The 22515-nt window shown below is 42.8% G+C and overlaps 1 protein-coding gene across 50 annotated transcripts in view; it reads right to left on the bottom strand.

Annotated features, from left to right (window-relative positions):
• Positions 1-21047, bottom strand: part of abcc5 (ATP-binding cassette, sub-family C (CFTR/MRP), member 5) — a 60957-nt gene extending 39910 nt beyond the window's left edge. For 48 of the 50 annotated variants that reach the window (XM_052467144.1, XM_052467150.1, XM_052467154.1 and 45 more), the window contains exons 1-8: positions 20886-21002; positions 20006-20077; positions 19686-19870; positions 6547-6692; positions 6087-6242; positions 5606-5750; positions 633-866; positions 85-258 (exon numbers count right to left, since the gene is read on the bottom strand). In XM_052467144.1, coding sequence (XP_052323104.1) covers positions 85-258; positions 633-866; positions 5606-5750; positions 6087-6242; positions 6547-6692; positions 19686-19814 — 984 coding nt within the window. In that variant the 5' untranslated portion in view covers positions 19815-19870; positions 20006-20077; positions 20886-21002. Of the gene's footprint in view, positions 1-84; positions 259-632; positions 1416-1471; positions 1582-1690; positions 5443-5605; positions 5751-6086; positions 6243-6546; positions 6693-19685; positions 19871-20005; positions 20078-20885 lie in introns of those variants that run through there. The other 2 variants (XM_035791448.2, XM_052467164.1) reach the window with 2 other exon arrangements.
• Positions 21048-22515: the final 1468 nt, after the last annotated feature.

The raw sequence follows: 22515 nt of genomic DNA, 5'->3' as shown, positions 1-22515 counted from the left end.
AGTAAAAATAAAGAAAAACCCTGGAATGAGTAGGTGTGTCCAAACGTTTGACTGGTACTGTATGTATGCAAGTGGGCTGCTCACCATAGCAGGGTAGAAGAGGATAAAGACTGCAGAGCCCAGTAAGGAGGTGGGCCCCAGGATAGCCAGGTTGAAGCCCATCCCCAGCACAGCAATAAGAGGCCCGCCTGCCAGCAGACTGCCCACAGCCGCCGCCTCAAACATCCGCTGGCCGTCATTAGAACACATGTTGATCAACTGCAGAGAGAGCAACAGAGAAAGCGAGAGACACTTTACAGCAGTACAGAACTACACCATCTTTATCTCTTACTCTGCATGAACATGTACTGTGTTGCAAATCATGTGTTTTGGCAACAACAGCAGACTGTTTTGTCCTTGCTAGCATTGTATTAAAGGTGTGTCTCAAATACAATAAAAGGAGTGCTTGGCACTTTCTCAGTCACACTAACGATAAGCAACATCTGAAAACCCGAAACACGGCTTAGTCTAAATGGGAGCTAGCATTATTGTGAGGCTGACCATTATCTCACCCATTTCCCCCCCACCCCATCTCACCTGCCCAGTTCTCTTAAAGAAAAAACATTTGCGTGAACCCTGTCTGGTGATCTCACCTGTCCCATGGATTTGTCTCGGATGCTGCGGAGCCGCAGGATCTTGTGGAAGGCCATGGTGAGGATGGCTCCCCGCAGGCGGGTGCCTGTGCGGTAGTTGAGGGCCCAGGTGAGCGCCAGTGACCAGGAGCGGACCAGCTCGGTGCATAGCAGCCCCACGACCAGCAGCAGGCCGTAGGGCAGGTCGGGCTCCGCCTGCTCTGTGTACTCCAACAGCCGCTTCACCACAAAGGCCTAGCAGGAGAAGAGAGGGCAGGAGAGGACGGGGATGAGGAGAGGGAAAGATGAGAGCACAGGCCACATGACTGACAGCAGTACCATGTCCAAGAGACATCTACATAACCACCACTATTATCATGGACATCTACTAAATCAAGACTAGCTAAAGCCGTCATGCCATGACTACCGATAATCATCTGAAGAGGCTCTACTGATTTGAGATAGAATACAATTTTCCTTTAGTTTCAGCTCTCACCCTTTACCTCTGTTGTCCTTTTACTAAGATTTTGATAAGATCCTTTAAAAGAGAACGAGAGAAACAGTGAAAGATTTTGACACGGCTGTTTTTTGGCACAGACACAGAATCCCATTCCAGCATATCATTTCCTATTGTTTGCATCATCATGTAAAAGCGGATACAAACATTCAGTTATGATACCTTCAGACATTATACCTACAGTCACAGCGGGTATGGGGCCATTCAGTTATGATACCTTCAGACATTATACCTACAGTCACAGCGGGTATGGGGCCATTCAGTTATGATACCTTCAGACATTATACCTACAGTCACAGTGGGTATGGGGCCATTCAGTTATGATTACCTTCAGACATTATACCTACAGTCACAGCGGGTATGGGGCCATTCAGTTATGATACCTTCAGACATTATACCTACAGTCACAGCGGGTATGGGGCCATTCAGTTATGATACCTTCAGACATTATACCTACAGTCACAGTGGGTATGGGGCCATTCAGTTATGATACCTTCAGACATTATACCTACAGTCACAGGGGTATGGGGCCATTCAGTTATGATACCTTCAGACATTATACCTACAGTCACAGCGGGTATGGGGCCATTCAGTTATGATACCTTCAGACATTATACCTACAGTCACAGTGGGTATGGGGCCATTCAGTTATGCTTAAAAGGTCTGGAAGTTAACGGCAGCAGACTATACAGACGGAGAGCGACAAAGCATAACGAATAGGGGGGAAAAGTGTTGAATCTCGCACACACATACGATGGACCAACAATCAATTCCACAGTAAAGTGAATGAGTCCACAAACAGGGAGTGTCAGCAAACCTACATTGTTGATAAATGCATGTTTTATTGAAATAGGCAAAAAGAAACCGTGTAAACTATTTTTTTTTAATTGCACAAACAGCACTCGTGTAAAAATAATAATTAGCTGATCAGATCCAACAGGAAAGAGTAACAAATGGCAATTCACATGAGAGGAACAGGTTCAGGTCAACAGAGTCTTTTGTAAGGTTCAGCCTCAGTTTTTTTTATATTTATTTACGTTTCTAGTCCTCTGGGTTGAGATAAGTGACATCTCATATTTAGTTGCGTCTCCCCTTAGGTCATTGTCCAAAGATCCAGAGAGGAGGAAGGCCGAAGCCCCTCTTCCCTAGCCTCACTGGCACTGATCCTACAGGAATTGTGTTCCAACAGCGGACCAGGCCAACAAGGCTTTTAGTGAGAGGTAGAGTCTGTTGATACAAGTTAAGTACTTTTTTCACACACCCCCCCCCCCCTAGCCTGAGAGGTTAAACAGTCCAACAACACCTCACATTTAAGGGGAAAACCGGGACACTAATATGAAAGTCTGACTGATCATTTGGGTGAATGTTTCAGGTTAACAGTAGATTTTTTATCAGCAATAAAAAAAAAACAGCATTGGACATTGGAAATAAACATCAAAATAAAAACAATGTTAACATCAAACAGCATTTTACAGTGCATTGTGGTAACCTATCAACTATTTTTATGAATACATTTTTATATGAGGGAGAGAGAGAGCAAGAGCGAGCGAGCGAGAGCGAGCGAGCGAAAGAGAGAGAAAAAGAGAAAGAGAGAGAGCAAGAGAGAGCGAGAGACAAAAGCGTTTCAGAGAAAGATAGCTTTGATCCATCCCTGCATGAGAAACATGCCCTTACCTCTCCAGCTTTCTTCCCCCAGGGTCTCTGCCCGCTTCATTCTCTATTTCTCGCCGAGGGGTTTAAACGGACACCCTGTGGAATCTGAAGAACAGCCTCTGTCACACGCCACCTTGCATGGGGGGAGCAGTGAGCACAAACACTTGTATGCCATGCCCTCACCCCACCCCTAACTGCCCATCCATATTATCTTCCCAGCAAACAAATTTTGGTTTACGTTCTAGGAAGGAAAAAAAACGAGGTTGTGGGAAGGTTTCTGAGCCAACATAACGTTACCAAAACGTTGTAGGCAAATTATTTTTCTAATTACCAAAGGAGAACCACGAGGAAACGTTACAGGAACGTTCTGTGCTAGCTGGGTTGATTTAACCTGGGTGAGAGACACAGGTGTGTTGCTGTGCTGCTGTAGTAAGAGCAGATGAGACAGTAGTTGGGTTGCATAATTCCTGAAACTTTCCCAAAGTTCCTAGGTTTTCATGAAAATTCAGTTTCAGAATTTAGCAACCCTTCACAGCACAGAGGTAGAGACGGCTTACTGTGTTCCCTGTGGAAGAGAGGAGGATGACAGAGGCTATCCTAGGAAAAATGGAACTGATTAACCCTAACACCTGGGTCGTGTTCATTAGGACACGCAACAGAAAGCGCTTTGCAACAGAAAACTAAAATTAGCATTTCTTATTGGGCAAGTCCAGGTAGTCCCTCCCTGTTTCTCTGTTTTCTTCCATTTGGTACCTAATGAACACAACCCTTCCCTCTAAAGCACCTGTTCTCATCTAGGACAGTCCTACAAATACCAGAATAACATTAAAAAACAGCTATAGGATGGACAATTGCAACAAGTGTCATCTATCTATTCACATAGACCCTCCAGATGGTGACAGACAGGAGTACAGTTTCTGACTAGGTGTTGTTAACTAGAGAACAAAGATTCACAATTTCCATAACCCAGAACATTTCCTTAACATCTCCTTAAGCCACACAATGGATCCAAGATGCCACCATTGAATCAAAAAGAAACTGAGTGGGACTGGTAAAAACACAAAAACAATACCCTACCCAATAACTCTCCTCCAGTATCCAGTTCATTTGTTTCGAATGAGTCGTCAGTAAGGCAATTTTAAGAGCCCAGTGTAGCCCTTTACACTCATAACCGTATACGGGTTGAAAATGGCAGAGTTGGACACTGTTAAGCACCTAAATTGGAACGCAGTGGCTGTACAGTAACTGGACACAGCCCTTAGCCGTGGTATATTGGCCATATACCACAAACTCATGAGGTGCCTTTTTCCTATTATTAACTGGTTACCAATGTAATTAGAGCAGTAAAAATAAATGTTTTGTCATAACCTTTACGGCATTTATAAACTGGGTGGTTCGAGCCCTGAATGCTGATTGGCTGACAGCCGTGGTATATCAGACCGTAAACCATGGCTGTCAGTCAATCAGCATTCACATTCAGGCCTTGAACCACCCAGTTTATAAATGACGTCGGAGCTTCCCAACGCTGTGTGGGTTTTGACTGACAGCCTCTCGGAACTTGAGCACCGCTCACGACAAGAAGTTGGCCCCCACCCCTCCCGCTAATTGCGCAACTTTTGATCAAATAAAATAGTTGTCGGAGTGAGGGGAATGCTGTAAATTAAGAGGACTCTGAGGATTATAAATACCGTTTTGTTGTCAAGCCAAACACCCGTGAGTCTAAATGTGCACTTCACATTTCAATATCATATATAGTGTTTTGATGACTATGTTTGACGTGCAGTTCCAAGGTGACGCGACATCATACCATGGGTTGTTCTGAACAGAATGAGCCTAAGTTTATCTATTGTGGAGAAAATTCACTGCAGAATACACACCTGGATGCACTCCTGACTCCTTTCTACACACACTAAAATTACCATCTGTTTCTCTGAATTGCCTAGCGAAAGCCTAACACTAAGATCTTATTTTATAACTTAGCTAGTCATGTTGCCAGCAGAACAAGCTATCAAATGATGCCCACCTGACCCGGATTGTGTAAACAACAGTAATTGTGTGATGGCAGGGATGCAGGTTTGTGTTCCAAACAAAATAAATATAAGTGTGCTTGCTCTAGGTCATCAATGGCACATTTAGGAAAGCTCAAAAATACTATTCTTTGAGTCATAAAAGTGCATTGAAATCATCTAGGAACTGCCCACTTTGGAGAGGTGTGTGGCCCCTTGGAAACGCTAGTTAGACCCCTCGCTCAAACCCTTGTCATGTTGCATCTTCCCCAACTTTCCCATTAATATTCTTAATATAATAATATATATGCCATTTAGCAGACGCTTTTATCCAAAGCGTCATGTGTGTATTCTTATCATGTTACTGAATGTAACCAGAGTTTTTTCAGACTTTGATATCAACAAATATGGGTGAAAAATACAGTAAATATTAAATGCACATAAAATCAACAGTGTCATATTTGGATTCAGTCTGGTGTCAGGTGAAAGATTGTGTACTCAACTTTGGTCCAAACTCTTCCCTTTCAATAGCTACCATGCTTATGCTTTTCATATTTCTGTAAGAAACATTTCAATTGAGCCCCATCCATATAGGCCAATTCCCACGACGAGTGTAAAGGGTTAACATTGAGACAGAAGAATCTTAACACATGTCACACTCACCTGTAGGCCTCAGCCTTGATGGAGGGAAGGGGACAGAGGCAGGGGATTGACACACCCTGCTAATAACATTTGAGAGAGCGAGAGTGAGAGAGAGCAAGAGCGAGCTATTGAACGACAAAAGCCTCCCCAGGGGAGGGTGAGATGGTGTTACTTACTGGGCCACTGAAGCCGGCTAGCTGGGTGACCATGAGGCAGAGGATGGTGAGAAGCAGGCGCGTCCGACAGAAGGCCCAGACCACACCGCACAGGGAGGCCTCGTCCCCTTTCACCCTGCGCTCCTCCTCCCACAGCCCGGCCAACCTGCGCACACACAGGCGATCAAACCACAGTCGACCAACAATCACTGGCTGGAACTGTCGTGCCGGAGTCAGGCACCACAAATGGATACAAATCCCGTCTCAGCCTTGTCTCGGTCTTCCTCTACATTCTGGTTATCACAGTTCATAAACTGGAACTGTCGAGATCTCGAAAACCTTGAGACCAAAACTCAGGTGTAACGAGAACAAGACCGGTTATAACGTTGAGAAATAAGACCGAGGCAGAGACCCAGGCCAAGCACAATCGTGGTATTTTTCAATAAACTGTCCTTGGAAGGGTGACCTTTTTGACCCCGTATATACAGCGATCAGTACTGACCTGCGGTGGTTAACCTCGCAGCTCTCAAACTGGGACACGGACCACACGTCCTCCAGCAGTAGCTGGCCTTTGCGGTGGGCGTGCACGGCCAACGGGGTCAGCCAGTTGAAGGTCATGAAGGAGAAGAGGCCCGCGTTGTCCACTGGGTGCTCGTGCCTGTGGGGGGGTGGAGTTGTGGGGGACAGATCATTTAGAGAGAGGAACATCTACACTGGTACAGCAAGAGGAGTCTCCCTCAAGATTTCCTGCTTAGTTATCCCTTGCCACCACGTTGCTGCTTGCTCTTTGGTGGTTTAGGCCGGGTTACTGTAAAGAACTGTGTGACAAATATTATTTTAAAAAGGGCTATTTCAATTGAGGTGAGAGAGCACCTATAACTAGGACCCAGTCTTTCCTGACCACTTGGCCTGACAAAGAACAACTACAGGCCGTACCAACAGTGGTGGTGCTGCTTGCTTACTTGCTGGTGGAGCGGATAGGTTTGAGGACGCCGACGCTGTGTAGGTATTTGCTCCGCACTGCTTCCTCCTCCAGCTCTTTCATGTAGGGAGCGCCACCCTCCAGGGACAAACCGCCCTCTGCCCTTGCTGCCGTCTCCAAAGCATCCTGGGATTGATTGAGATAAATGTATTGTCGATAAGAGCAGATACATTTTAAAACATTGACATGTTGAATTATCAAGAGTTGGATGCATTTAGCTTGTGGCGGATGTTACAGTGCTAGCCATACCACTTTCTCCCACTGAGACTAGAGCCTGGGACCTTTTCATCCAAACACATGTGACCACCTCCTAAAACTTCCTTAGCCAGTTGCGCCACCAAAAGGGATTCAAATTAGCAACAAGTGGATACATCAGGCTCAGGAGTGAGTTTACAAATCCCCATCCTTTACACTTGCACGCACTCATTTATTTTTGTTGCATCAGTCCTAGTTTGATGACAGTAAATTTGATAAATTCACTCAGACATGACTTGAGAGGAAAATACTGGTCGACAGTCATCAAGTATTAGGTCATTAGAGAGCAGAGAAAGCAGAACATTGCAGCATGCATCCGAAATGGCACCCTAAACCCTACATAGTGCCCCTACTTTTGACCATAGCCCTAGTCAAAAATAGTGCACTAGGTTCTAGTATTGATGTGAGCTGTCCTTAAAAAAGCCCCCCGGCAGATTAAACACGAGAGCCACGGTGCATCCACAAACACAGGTATGATAAAACATTTATTTTTACTGCTCTAACTCCGTTGGTAACCTATTTATACTAGAAATAAGGCCTCCGTGTTGCGTTGTGGGTATGAACAGCCCTAAGCCATGGTATATTGGCCATATACTGCTAATTAAAGCTCCCAATTCACCGCTTTATTGACACCGTTTTCAGTCCGAAACGGATCTATATATACTTAAGCATCAAAAGTAAATGGAATTGCTCCAAACCATTTCAACACTTCTACATTAATGTGCATGTAACCATGATTATTGATAATCCTGAATGAAGACTGAATAATGATAAGTTAAAAAGTTAGATGTACAAATATCCCACCCCCCCCCTCAAAAAAGCTAGCCTCCCCTGTTATTGTAATGGTGAGATGTTAGCATGTCTTGGGGTACGATATTAGTGAGTCTAACTTTCACTCATTTATCACAATTCATGTAGAAGTGTTTAGAAACACGTTCTTATTTCCAAAATGACAATACATTATTTACCATTCATTTCTGTTGGACACAAAATAATCTGAAACACAATTTAAACAAATAGCAAAAGCATCCAACAAGTTTGTAGAGTCACAAACTTGATGTAAACATTGCATGCTAGGAATATGGGACCAAATACTAAACTTGACTACTTTAATACACACATTAGTGAATTAGTCCCAAAACTTTCGCTCCCCTAAAATGGGGGACTATGTAAAAAAAAAATATATATATATTTTTTAAAGTGCTGTAATTTCTAAATGGTTCACACAATATGGATGGCAAATACCCTCAAATTAAAGCAGACAGCCTGTACTTTAACCTCGGTCATTGTATCATTTCAAATACAAAGTGCTGGAATACAAAGCAAAAACTATTTAAAAAATGTGTCACCCTCTCAATACTCTTGTAGCTCACTGTATTTGTTGGGTAGCGGGAATAAACCAGTCGTGATGATTTAAACTGATAAAGTCAAATTAACATATTAGGCTATGTAATCTGACCTCCGTACCATTGGAAAATTCATCTGCTTTATCATGACGTTTTAATAGTTTTATTAGCCTACCATTATTACAATTCCTGTGCATCAAACACCTCCATTATCCAAAAACAACCATATTTGATTGCGATACAATTCTTCAACCACTAGAAGTTCTGCGTACGCGTGGTCGGAGCAGGGCATGGAGAGACGCACACTTTCCCCGTCAAGTTCAATATGAATAAATACCAACCTTTGCAGGAAAAGTGACGCATGCAAGGTTTAAAGTCATTTTTGTGTGCACGCAGCTTTGATAAATGAGGCCCCAGGAGACTATTTGTGGCCTCCAGGTCCTTATATGAAGGTCCATATGAGACCAGTTCTTCCTGTCTAGCTCAGAACAGAGCAGGGGTAGCCCATCTCAGAGAGTTGTGCAAGTTTTGAATATGTGACATCGTTGGTGAGCAAGTCAGGGTAAGAACCGCCACAAAAAGCAGCCAAGCAGAGATGCAGAGGTCATTCAGGCGGAGAGCAGGACGAGAACAATGAGCACCCATGCTGGAGTCAGCCGTACGAGGAGCGTACGTCTCAAAAACACACACACAATCACTAAAACACACACACAATCACTAAAACACATGTCATGTGACGAGGCAGTATGTAACACTTGCACAACTTCTTTTTTTTCTTTCTTTTTTTTGAACCAGCAAAGACAAAGACAAAAAGGGTCATTTGTTGCGCCAGCTGAGCTATGACTCAGCCCTGATTGAGTAATTCTGTCACAGAGGAGGCCTGGGGAACGACTGAGAGACAGCAAACATGTCAGCTCACACTGCTCAGAGGAGTGAGGGAAACAGAGGGAGGTAGAAATCAGAGAGAGGTCATTTTTAAGGATAAATTATTGCAGAATATGGATTGTTTGCTAGATTTGAGTTTCCCTTTACTGTCGTGTGAAAATGCCTTTAATTAGTAAATTATATTAATACATGGCAGTGTTTCCCCTATATGCATTTAGCAGCGGTGCATCGACACAGAGAGAGATCTCTCTACATACAGTGGGGAGAACAAGTATTTTTACATGCTTACAAAGCATGTACAGGTCTGTAATTTTTTTATCATAGGTACACTTCAACTGTGAGAGATGGAATCTAAAACAAAAATCTAGAAAAACACATTGTATGATTTTTAAGTAATTAATTTGCATTTTTATTGCATGACATAAGTATTTGATACATCAGAAAAGCAGAACTTAATATTTGGTACAGAAACCTTTGTTTGCAATTACAGAGATCATACGTTTCCTGTAGTTCTTGACCAGGTTTGCACACACTGCAGCAGGGATTTTGGCCCACTCCTCCATACAGACCTACTCCAGATCATTCAGGTTTCGGGTCTGTCGCTGGGCAATATGGACTTTCAGCTCCCTCCAAAGATTTTCTATTGGGTCCAGGTCTGGAGATTGGCTAGGCCACCTTGAGATGCTTCTTACGGAGCCACTCCTTAGTTGCCCTGGCTGTGTGTTTCGGGTTGTTGTCATGCTGGAAGACTCAGCCACGACCCATCTTCAATGCTCTTACTGAGGGAAGGAGATTGTTGGCCAAGATCTCGCGATACATGGCCCCATCCATCCTCCCCTCAATACCGTGCAGTCGTCCTGTCCCCTTTGCAGAAAAGCATCCCCAAATAATGATGTTTCCACCTCCATGCTTCACGGTCGGGATGGTGTTCTTGGGGTTGTACTCATTCTTCTTCTTCCTCCAAACACAGCGAGTGGAATTTAGACCAAAAAGCTCTATTTTTGTCTCATCAGACCACATGACCTTTTCCCACTCCTCCTCTGGATCATCCAGATGGTCATTGGCAAACTTCAGACGGGCCTGGACATGCGATGGCTTGAGCATGGGGACTTTGCATGCGCTGCAGGATTTTAAACCATGACGGCGTAGTGTGTTACTAATGGTTTTATTTGAGACTGTCGTTCCAGCTCTCTTCAGGTCATTGACCAGGTCCTGCCGTGTAGTTCTGGGCTGATCCCTCACCAACCCCATGATCATTGATGACCCACGAGGTGAGATCTTGCTTGGAGCCCCAGACCGAGGGTGATTGACCGTCATCTTGAACTTCTTCCATGTTCTAATAATTGTGCCAACAGTTGCTGCCTACTCACCAAGCTGCTTGCCTATTGTCCTGTAGCCCATCCCAGCCTTGTGCAGGTCTACAATTTTATCCCTGATGTCCTTACACAGCCCTCTGGTCTTGGCCATTGTGGAGAGGTTGGAGTCTTTTTGATTGAATGTGTGGACAGGTGTCTTTTATACAGGTAACGAGTTCAAACAGGTGCCGTTAATACAGGTATTGAGTGGAGAACAGGAGGGCTTCTTAAAGAAAAACAAACATGTCTGTGAGAGCCAGAATTCTTACTGGTTGGTAGGTGATCAAATACTTATGTCATGCAATAAAATGCTAATTAATTACTTAAAAATCATACAATTTGATTTTCTGGATTTTTGTTTTAGATTCCAGCTCTCACAGTTGAAGTGTACCTATGATTAAAACAATTAGACCTCTACATGCTTTGTAAGTAGGAAAACCTGCAAAATCAGTAGTGTATCAAATACTTGTTCTCCCCACGGCACGTATACATACAGTGGGGCAAAGAAGTATTTACTCAGCCACCAATTGTGCAAGTTCTCCCACTTAAATAGATGAGGCCTGTAATTTTCATCATAGGCACACTTCAACTACGACAGACAAAATGAGAAAAATCCAGAAAATCACATTGTAGGGTTTTTAATTAATTAATTTGCAAATTTTTGTTATTGGTCAATAACAAAAGTTTCTCAATACTTTGTTATATACCCTTTGTTGGCAATGACAGAGGTCAAACGTTTTCTGTAAGTCTTTTTTCACACACTGTTGCTGGTATTTTGGCCCATTCCTCCATGCAGATCTCCTCTAGAGCAGTGATGTTTTGGGGCTGTTGCTGGGCAACACGGACTTTCAACTCCCTCCAAAGATTTTCTATGGGGTTTTCTATCCAGGACCTTGAAATGCTTCTTACGAAGCCACTCCTTTGTTGCCCGGGCGGTGTGTTTGGGATCATTGTCATGCTGAAAGACCCAGCCATGTTTCATCTTCAATGCCCTTGCTGATGGAAGGTGGTTTTCACTCAAAATCTCACGATACATGGCCCCATTCATTCTTTCCTTTACACGGATCAGTCGTCCTGGTCCCTTTGCAGAAAAACAGCCCCAAAGCATGATGTTTCCACCCCCATGCTTCACAGTAGGTATGGTGTTCTTTGGATGCAACTCAGCAATCTTTGTCCTCCAAACACGACGAGTTGAGGTTTTACCAAAAAGTTATATTTTGGTTTCATCTGACCATATGACATTCTCCCAATCTTCTTCTGGATCATCCAAATGCTCTCTAGCAAACTTCAGACGGGCCTGGACTGGCTTAAGCAGGGGGACAATTCTGGCACTGCAGGATTTGAGTCCCTGACGGCGTAGTGTGTTACTGATGGTAGGCTTTGTTACTTTGGTCCCAGCTCTCTGCAGGTCATTCACTAGGTCCCCCCGTGTGGTTCTGGGATTTTTGCTCACCGTTCTTGTGATCATTTTGACCCCACGGGGTGACATCTTGCGTGGAGCCCCAGATCGATGGAGATTATCAGTGGTCTTGTATGTCTTCCATTTCCTAATAATTTCTCCCACAGTTGATTTCTTCAAACCAAGCTGCTTACCTATTGCAGATTCAGTCTTCCCAGCCTGGTGCAGGTCTACAATTTTTTTTTCTGGTGTCCTTTGACAGCTCTTTGGTCTTGGCCATAGTGGAGTTTGGAGTGTGACTGTTTGAGGTTGTGGACAGGTGTCTTTTATACTGATAACAAGTTCAAACAGGTGCCATTAATACAGGTAACGAGTGGAGGACAGAGGAGCCTCTTAAAGAAGAAGTTACAGGTCTGTGAGAGCCAGAAATCTTGCTTGTTTGTAGGTGACCAAATATTTATTTTCCACCATAATTTGCAAATAAATTCTTTAAAAATCCTACAATGTGATTTTCTGGATTTTTTTTCTCATTTTGTCTGTCATATTTGAAGTGTACCTATGAGGAAAATTACAGGCCTCTCTAATCTTTTTAAGTGGGATAACTTGCACAATTGGTGGCTGACTAAATACTTTTTTGCCCCACTGTACATATACATACATAAATACACATGTATATATACACATACACATATCAAATCAAAGTTTACTTGTCACGTGCGCTGAATACAACAGGTGTAGACCTTACAGTGAAATGCTTAATTCCAGGCTCTAACCAACAGTGCAAAAAAGGCATTAGGTGAACAATAGGTAAGTAAAGAAATAAAACAACAGTAAAAAGACAGGCTATATACAGTAGAGAGGCTATAAAAGTAGCGAGGCTACATACAGACCCCGGTTAGTCAGGCTGATTTGAGGTAGTATGTACATGTAGATATGGTTAAAGTGACTATGCATATATGATGAACAGAGAGTAGGAGTAGCGTAAAAAGAGGGGTTGGGGGGGCACACAAAAATAGTCCGGGTAGGCATTTGATTACCTGTTCAGGAGTCTTATGGCTTGTGGGTAAAAACTGTTGTGGGTAATAAAAATAAAAAGCCTTTTTGTACGCGAATTGGCACTCCGGTACCATTTGCCATGCGGTAGCAGAGAGAACAGTCTATGACTGGGGTGGTTGTGGTCTTTGACAATTTTTAGGGCCTTCCTCTGACACCGCCTGGTATAGAGGTCCTGGATGGCATGCAGTTTTGCCCCAGTGATGTACTGGGCCATACGCACTACCCTCTGTAGTGACTTGCGGTCAGAGGCTGAGCAATTGCCGTACCAGGCAGTGATGTAACCATGCTCTCAATGTTGCAGCTGTAGAACCTTTTGAGGATCTCAGGACCCATACCAAATCTTTTTAGTTTCCTGAGGGGGAATAGACTTTGTCGTGCCCTCTTCACGACTGTCTTGGCGTGTTTGGACCATTCTAGTTTGTTGTTGATGTGGACACCAAGGAACTTGAAGCTCTCAACCTGCTCCACTACAGCCCCGTCGATGAGAATGGGGGCTTGCTCGGTCCTCCTTTTTCTGTCATCCACAATCATCTCCTTAGTCTTGGTTACGTTGAGGGATAGGTTGTTATTCTGGCACCACCCGGCCAGGTCTCTGACCACCTCCTTATAGGCTGTCTCGTCGCTGTCGGTGATCAGGCCTACCACTGTTGTGTCGTCTGCAAACTTGATGGTGTTGGAGTCGTGCCTGGCCATGCAGTCGTGGGTGAACAGGGAGTAACGGAGGGGCCTGAGTACGCACCCCTGGGGAGCTCCAGTGTTGAAGATGTTGCTACCTACCCTCACCACCTGGGGGCGGCCCGTCAGGAAGTCCAGGATCCAGTTGCAGAGGGAGGTGTTTAGTCCCAGGATCCTTAGCTTAGTGATGAGCTTTGAGGGTAATATTGTGTTGAACGCTGAGCTGTAGTCAACAAATATCATTCTCACATTAGTATTCCTTTTGTCCAGGTGGGAAAGGGCAGTGTGAAGTGCAATAGAGATTGCATCATCTGTGGATCTGTTTGGGCGGTATGCAAATTGCAGTGGGTCTAGGGTTTCTGGTATAATGGTGTTGATGTGAGCCATTACCAGCCTTTCAAAACACTTAATGGCTAAGGACGTGAGTGCTACGGGTCAGTAGTCATTTAGGCAGGTTGCCTTTGTGTTCTTGGGCACAGGAACTATGGTGGTCTGCTTGAAACATGTTGGTATTAGAGACTCAAATCAGGGACATGTTGAAAATGTCAGTGAAGACACCTGCCAGTTGGTCAGCACATGCCCGGAGCACACGTCCTGGTAATCCGTCTGGCCCCGCGGCCTTGTGGATGTTGACCTGTTTAACCTGTTGATCCTACCCCCTACTTTTTCGAACATTCAGTTAAAAATCGCGCAACATTTCAGCGCCCTGCTACTCATGCCAGGAATATAGTATATGCATATGATTAGTATGTTGTGGATAGAAAACACTCAGACGTTTCTAAAACTGGTTAAATCACGGCTGGGACTATAACAGAATGTGCGTTTCATCGAAAAGCGCAGGAAAATCTGATCACTGAAAACTGGAAAATATATCAATGCGCCATTGAATGTATTGTTGAATAGAAACCACATTACCTGGAGCTGAGGTTGCAATACCTACAGCTTCCACACGATGTCAACAGTCTTGTCATTTGCCTAGGATTTGTTTCTTGGTCAAAAGGACAAAAGACAGCCCATTTCTTCCGGTCTCCGACCGGATATTTTGGTTGAGATTTATCCAGACATTATTTCAAGACGTACAGCTATAGAATATACATGGCCTCGTGATCAATTTGATCGATTATTAACGTTTACTAATACCTAAAGTTGCATTACAAAAGTATTTCAAAGTGTTTTGTGAAAGTTTATCGTCAACTTTTTTAATTTAAAAAAATGACATTGCGTTATAAAACGCTGTTTTTTTCCTTGATCACACAGTCTTCATAGATCGATATCTAGGCTATATATGGAGCGATTTAATCGAAAAAAAATACCCAATAATGATGTTTATGGGACATCTAGGAGTGCCAACAAAGAAGATGGTCAAAGGTAATGAATGTTTTATATTCTATTTCTGCATTTTGTGTAGCGCCGACTATGCTTATTATTTTGTTTACATCCCCTGCGGGTCTTTAGGGGTGTTGCATGCTATCAGATAATAGCTTCTCATGCTTTCGCCGAAAAGCATTTTAAAAATCTGACTTGTTGGCTGGATTCACAACGAGTGTAGCTTTAATTCAGTACCCTGCATGTGTGTTTTAATGAACGTTTGAGTTTTAACGAGTGCTATTAGCATTTAGCGTAGCGCATTTGCATTTCCAGATGTCTAGATGGGACGCCTGCGTGTCGGGTGGAGGTAAGAGGTTAAATGTCTTACTCACATCAGCTACGGAGAGCGTGATCACACAGTCATCCGGAACAGCTGATACTCTCATGCATGCCTCAGTGTTGCTTGCTTCAAAGTGAGCATAGAAGTGATTGTTGGGAAAATTATGATTAAATGACTTAACAAATCATTTTAAATGGAACTGTAACTAAGTAAACTTATACTCTGTTTTATTATATCTGATTAACAATATAAGTTCATAAGAAGGGATTGTGTGATACAGACAACGAGTAATTAAAGTTAATGAACACCATTCCAACTAGGAAGAAAGAAATGGTTTGTGGATTAAGTAAACAGATAAAGTAGTTAACCTATGGTTGAACTGACGAAACTGAGCTCTGGGGTGTTTTAGATAAGGCTGTGAGTGCATTCCTAGGTTCTCTGTTTATTAGAACTGTCAGCTAAGTGGTGATCGATAATGTTGATGGGTCAAAAGTTAATTCAGTTACGCTGTGTGACCTGTGTGTGTGCTAGTAAGTTAGAATGAACTATTAACGCACTTTGTCCCGGTCGAGAGGAGGGGATTCTGTTAAGCAATGAAATGACATCATGTTATTGTATATAAACTGTTGCTCGTGGGAACGTGGCAGCGCGCTCCGAGAATAAATTATGTTACCTATTATTGAGAAGACTGGTCTCTGTCTATTTTATGCAAACAAGAATCTTACAAATTCTCATGAAATAGATTAAGGGAATTCAATTAATGAAAACACATTGGTATAATTAAATTACAGTAACAGTGATTTAGCTCATCTGGTAGGCTCGTGTCACTGGGCAGCTCATGGCTGTGCTTCCCTTTGTAGTCTGTAATAGTTTGCAAGCCCTGCCACATAAGACTGGCGTCAGAGCAGGTGTAGTATAATTCAATCTTAGCCCTGTATCGACGCTTTGTCGCAGGGCATAGCAGGATTTCTTGTAAGCTTCCGGGTTAGAGACCCGCACCTTGAAAGCAGAAGCTCTACCCTTTAGCTCAGTGTGAATGCTGCCTGTAATCCATGACTTCTGGTTGGGGTATGTACGTACAGTCACTGTGGGGATGACGTCCTCGAACAGGTGATCTAGAATGGTTTTCCCTCTGGTTGCACATTTAACATGTTGATATAAATTTGGTAGAACTGATTTAAGTTTCGATGACCCCAAGCATACTTACAAAGTTGTGGAAAAATGGCTTAAGGATAACAAAGTCAAGGTATTGGAGTGGCCATCACAAAGCCCTGACCTCAATCCCATAGAAAATGTGTGGGCAGAACTGAAAAAGCGTGTGTGAGCAAGGAGGCCTACAAACCTGACACCAGCTCAGTTACACCAGCTCTGTCAGGAGGAATGGGCCAAAATTCACCCAACTTATTGTGGGAAGCTTGTGGAAGGCTACCCAAAACATTTGACCCAAGTTAAATCATTTTAAGGCAATGCTACCAAATACTAATTGAGTATATGTAACCTTCTGACCCACTGTGAATGTGATTAAATAAATAAAAGCTGAAATAAATAATTCTCTACTATTATTCTAACATTTCACATTCTTAAATTAAAGTAGTGATCTTAACTGACCTAAGACAGAGTATTTTTATTCGTATTAAATGTCAGGAATTGTGAAAAACTGAGTATTTGGCTAAGGTGTATGAAACTTCTGACTTCAACTGTATATATATATATATATATATATATATATAATTGTTTTAAATACATAAATGTATCCATAACTGTAATGTGGTGCAAAGGTGTATTGGGTACTGCTTCAGCAGGAGCTAGCTACCATTCATAGCCACGTTGTAGTCTTTGAGTCCTTGAACTTTTGGTTGTTTACGTACAATTGTTCGTCTAGTGGTCGATAATTCTGCTTCTCTGCTCGGAGCCTTTTGAAAGTGGGGCACAGGGCACGTCGTCTCCCCACTATTTCATGATGAAATAGTTCATTAATAGAGAACGTGGTGTTCTTCAGCTCCCTACCCTGTTGTAACAAGGCAATCTCCATTTTGTAGTGAGTTAGCATAGGTGAGTGGTGGCTTTCAGATTGAACATGGGTGGGCGTGAAAAATACACCCCATCTTTATGTGAATCAGTTAAAGTGTGCATATATGTATATATACACACACACACACACACACACACATATACACACACACACACACATATACAGTGAAGAGGTGACTCCGGGATGCTGGCCTTCTAGGCAGAGTTGCAAAGAAACAGCCATCTCTCAGACTGGCCAATAAAAATAAACATTAAGATGGGCAAAAAGCAGACACTGAACAGAGGAACTCTGCCTCTAAGGCCAGCATCCCGGAGTCACCTCTTCACTGTTGACGTTGAGACTGGTGTTTTGAGGGTACTATTTAATGAAGCTGCCATTTGAGGACTTTTGTGAGGCGTCTGTTTCTCAAACTTGATAGGACAAGTACATTAGACTCTTGCTCAGTTGTGCACCGGGGCCTCCCACTCCTCTTTCAGTTCTGGTTAGAGCCAGTTTGTGCTGTTCTGTGAAGGGAGTAGTACACAGCATTGTACGAGATCTTCAGTTTCTTGGCAATTTCTCGCATGGAATAGCCTTAATTTCTCAGAACAAGAATAGACTACTGATGCTCCAGATACTCAACTTGTCTAAAGGAGGCCAGTTTTATTGCTTCTTTAATCAGAAGTTTTCAGCTGTGCTAACATAATTGCAAAAGGGTTTTCTTCTAATGATCAATTAGCCATTTAAAATTATAAACTTGGATTAGCTTACACAACGTGCTGTTGGAACACAGGAGTGATGGTTGCTGATAATGGGCCTCTGTACGCCTATGTAGATATTCCATTAAATTTCAGCCGTTTCCAGCTACAATAGTCATTTACAACATTAACAATGTCTACACTGTATTTCTGATCAATTTGATGTTATTTTCATGGACAAAAAAAGTTGCTCTTCATTCAAAAACAAGGACATTTCTAAATGACCCCAAACTTTTGAACAGTAGTGAGTATATATATAACACTTTGAAAAAGACCCAAGACACTTTACAATAGTGACTGGGAAAAGAATTCAAATATCTCAAACCACATGGTACAAAACAGGAATAGGGTTGAAGAATGTTGCGTTGTAGCGGTGGAGGAAGCCAAGGAAATACCCACCCAGTATCTACTCCTCTAAATCAGATAACATAGGCCAAGGAGGGGATATAGAAAGAGGGGGCATGCCCAGCTTAAATAACCTCAAATAACCTCATAGTGATGTGCAGATGTAATGCCCTGTCATGAAAAAAACTGTACCTTGTTGTGAAAATCTATATTTAAATCTGCCTGAATGAATGTGGCACATAGCGTGTCAGTTTCATCAAAGCGCTTCTCTGCACGTGTACCCTCCCCTTCCCAATCACCCACAGCTCACGTTTCTACTCTCACATTGCACAAACAGCCATTATAGCCATTCAGCCAAGCCACAGCCAATAGGGTGCCTAGTAGTCCCCTGCATCACAGGAAGCAAACATGCTATTGGCTGCCACTGCCAGTGAGGCTGTAAAGTGGGAGGGTCTAAATTATGTAAACAATTTAAGCCAGGCAGCAGGGGGATGTAGGGGCTGCTAGAGATAGAGAACAACGAATAATATACTGGTGAGTATGTTGAGAGATCTAGTGTGGTTGAGGACAGAGAGATGGAGATAAAAAAGGACAGGGAACAGAATTAAATACTTTGTACAATTTACCATGAAAACGTAAGAGAAACCCCTTTCCTATCCTGCTGACTAATGCTGACAGGGAACGAGGAGGGGGGTGGGGGGTGATAAAAATGAACAAACACAAAGGGTTGAGCACTTAGAGCGACAAAACAGCTGTTCCTCCATTTTAACGGGGAACTAACACAGGTCCTTATCACGGTGGTCCACTCCGCATGTGCATTTGTCAGGATGACATTTGTTTTTCCCAAAAGGGGTCACCCCCCCCATCATCATCAAAACGACCCCGCCAAGAGGCAAGAACAGCCACTGTCCCCACTAAACAATTAACATTTAAAAGAAAGGATGATGATGAATAACAGTTCACGACATGCCATAATGAAATGCAATATATATATATATATATATATAAGGTGCCACAGCATTGTTGTGACAGAACGAAGCTTGAGAAAAGACTACGTTATGACTAGGACAACCGCCAACACTTGGGATATTTGAATAATGGCAAGAATTCACAATTCCACAGACCTCTCCCAGGACCTCAACTACATCAACTTCAGGCTCATTACCCTTATGCCACAAACAAGACAGTGGGTGCTTTAAACTTGGATGCAGAAAACAAACAAGTTAAATAGCATGTGCTTTTCAAAGTATTCAATATTTTATTGCAATTACTCAAAACACACCCATTCTGAGTGACAAGTTGTGCAGAGAAAGATACATCTAATTCATCCTGGCCATTATGATAACAGGGCATCACATACATTCAACTACCACCACACAGACTCACCTGGATCTTGGCGAGCTCCAGCTGGTATGGGGCGACCTCTGTGCCTGGTAAAGTAGTGTCTCTGCTCGGCACGGCCCGGTACACAGGCCCAGGTACCAGGTAGTCCTTTCCCAAATCATGCTCTTTCATCTTCTTTCACCAACATAGGAGCTGACTGGCGTTTCCACTCTGTGCTTTGTTTTCAACTAATTGATATGGAACAAGGGGAGTCGTGTTTGGAAAACATGGACAATTAGACAATCAGTATTGTTATTAACAATGTTAAGTTGGATTGCTTGGTTGCATTTGCCAGGTTTTTGATGAAATGGTCAGCACCTCACCATCAAATAGGGTATTTTCCAATTAAGGACAGGAACGATGATCCCATCCTATCCATGAGCCTTCTAGGCTGCCTGGTATGGGGTGAGCGAGTGGAGATGGATGACTCAGAAATGCTCATGTTTTTTTCGATAGCACAGCAATATAACTGGTGATGCAGAGGCTGTACCGGTTACCACTGATACTGTCCCAAATATATACAGATGTTGCAGAGGGGCCAAATGCAAACTAGAAGGGTTATCCTCGAATGTTTTTAGGCCAGCTATTTCCGACATGGATTAGGGGGGTATTTTTGAAAAGCTCGTCTATTTCCAAGCTTTCTTGCTACGCATGTGTCAGATTCCCTGCCCATATATTACAAAAAACAGAAGGGTACATGAAGTTCCGGATTATTATTTGTATTTGGGTGGGGGGGATACGTGACATAATCGGAGGATTCAATAATGTCGATGTGGCCATTTGAATTTATACATTTGAGGACATTATGTAAGCCAACTTCATAGTGTCAACACACGATTCTTCAATTTGTCCTCTATTTATTAAATCGACCTCAAAAACTAAAAGGGAAAACAACCATTTCTTCACGAACCCCGTGACATACGACACCGCTTCGGACTGAGCTGTACAACCTGAGCATCGTTGCAAAAGAAGCATCCTCAAATATCTAAAATCATCAAATTATGTATGGCCGCTTTGGCAGAACCCGATTGACGGAACTAACAATCAACCTTTTCAGGACTATGCGCAAAACGTTTAGGTTTTATAAAACGTAAGCATGCAAAATGTCACTATAAAATATGAAGTCTACCGATTATACAATCTTGTACGTCTAAAAATATATATTTTTTAAGTGAATAAAATGAGAATCTCGTTGACAAATACCTGCGTCTCGTTGTCAGCCAGCAGAACCCGATCAGTGGCCACAGAATAACAATTTATTTATAAAGCTGCTGCTCTTTGATGCAGTCGCTGTGTTACTGTAACGGAAATGTAGTTCAAGAAAAATACCTAATAATTTACGGGAAGAGGTGGCTACAATCCAGGAGACTACAGTTCCCAAGTGCGCTTGATGGCGAGCACAGAAATTGTAGGTGTAATTTATGCTCTGCTATCATCCTGCCCCTGTGGTCTGGATGCTGCATTGGCACATTGAAGTAGAATATTCATTCAACAAATGTTTATTTTTCTATTCCGGGATTGCGAATTAACTTCCATCGGTTGATCTCCTTGGCACAAATTGGGTCCTTGTGCGCTGCATACTTAGGCAGTTTGCCGTTATTTTGACAATTTAAGGCACACGGAAAGACGCCGTCAACAGCATCAACGTTGAGTGCAAAAGAGCGTAAATTCACAAACACCGAGTAGTGTATGCCAATTTGTCATTAAAATCGATTAAAAAAAGTTGTATTTGTCATATTCGCCATGTTGCCCATTTATATTGTGTTCCTTTTGACTCACCTTATGTCCTCCCAACCTGGCCTCAGAGCATTTCGTATTGTTCTGTATGTAAATCCGAGATACTCCATTTAGTATATGTTCAGTTATGGTATTTATTGATTTGTGGATGTCCATCATCCATTTCGTATTATACGTTAAAATTTGCTAAGCGTTTATGTTACAAATTCTAGCTAGGTGGCTGACGTTAGCTGGGCTAGGAGTACGTTTAGGAGTTAGCTAACATGTACTCTTTAACCTAACATGCTAAGTCATTGCAAAGTAGAAAGTAGTTTTAAAGTTGCTAATGGCATAAAATCCTAAAGTTGTTTGTGACGAGATTCGAACTCTCAACCTTTGGGTTACAAGATGTTCGCATTATACGCACGCCCATCCACCCAGACCTTATACACATGCCCTGACCAACCATCTTCCTTTCATTTCTGGTTTAAGGAACCACCGGTCTTGTGCAACCATATCCAATTAAGTGTCTCGGATTTACATACAGAATACGAAACGCACTTAAAACCAGGTTGGCTCTATGGGATCCGCAGTAATTCCCTATTGAAATCATAGTCGATAGCGATCAAAAACAGGTAGGCTGCAATTGTTAAATATATATCCCATTTGACTGAAACCTTAGTTTCAGCCCAATACATTATGAACTAAATCTTTAGCTAGTCTATTTAGCATTAGGAAGTCATAATCTCACATTTCTATGCTACAAATGACCCACGCCATTTATTCAATGTCGTTTTAGAACATTTGGCAGTACCTCCAACCGGCCTCACATCCACAGACCACATGTAACCACACCAGCCCAGGACCTCCACCTGCAGGGTTTTCAGACCAGCCACCCGGGACAGCTGATGAAACTGGAGGAGTGTTTCGGTCTGTAATAAAACCCTTTTGTGGGGGAAAACTCATTCTGATTTGCTGGGCCTGTCTCAAGTGGGTGGGCCAAAGCCCTCCCAGGCCCACCCATGGCTGCGCCCCTGCCCAGTCATGTGAAATCCATAGATAAGAGCCTAATAAATTCATTTCAATTTACAGATTTGCGTATTTTAACTGTATCTCA

The sequence above is a fragment of the Oncorhynchus keta genome, chromosome 18 (assembly GCF_023373465.1).
Source record: "Oncorhynchus keta strain PuntledgeMale-10-30-2019 chromosome 18, Oket_V2, whole genome shotgun sequence".
Taxonomy (NCBI): Eukaryota; Metazoa; Chordata; class Actinopteri; order Salmoniformes; family Salmonidae; genus Oncorhynchus; species Oncorhynchus keta.
The sequence above is the reverse complement of the archived record's forward strand: the minus strand, read 5'-3'. Positions and strand labels throughout refer to the sequence as shown.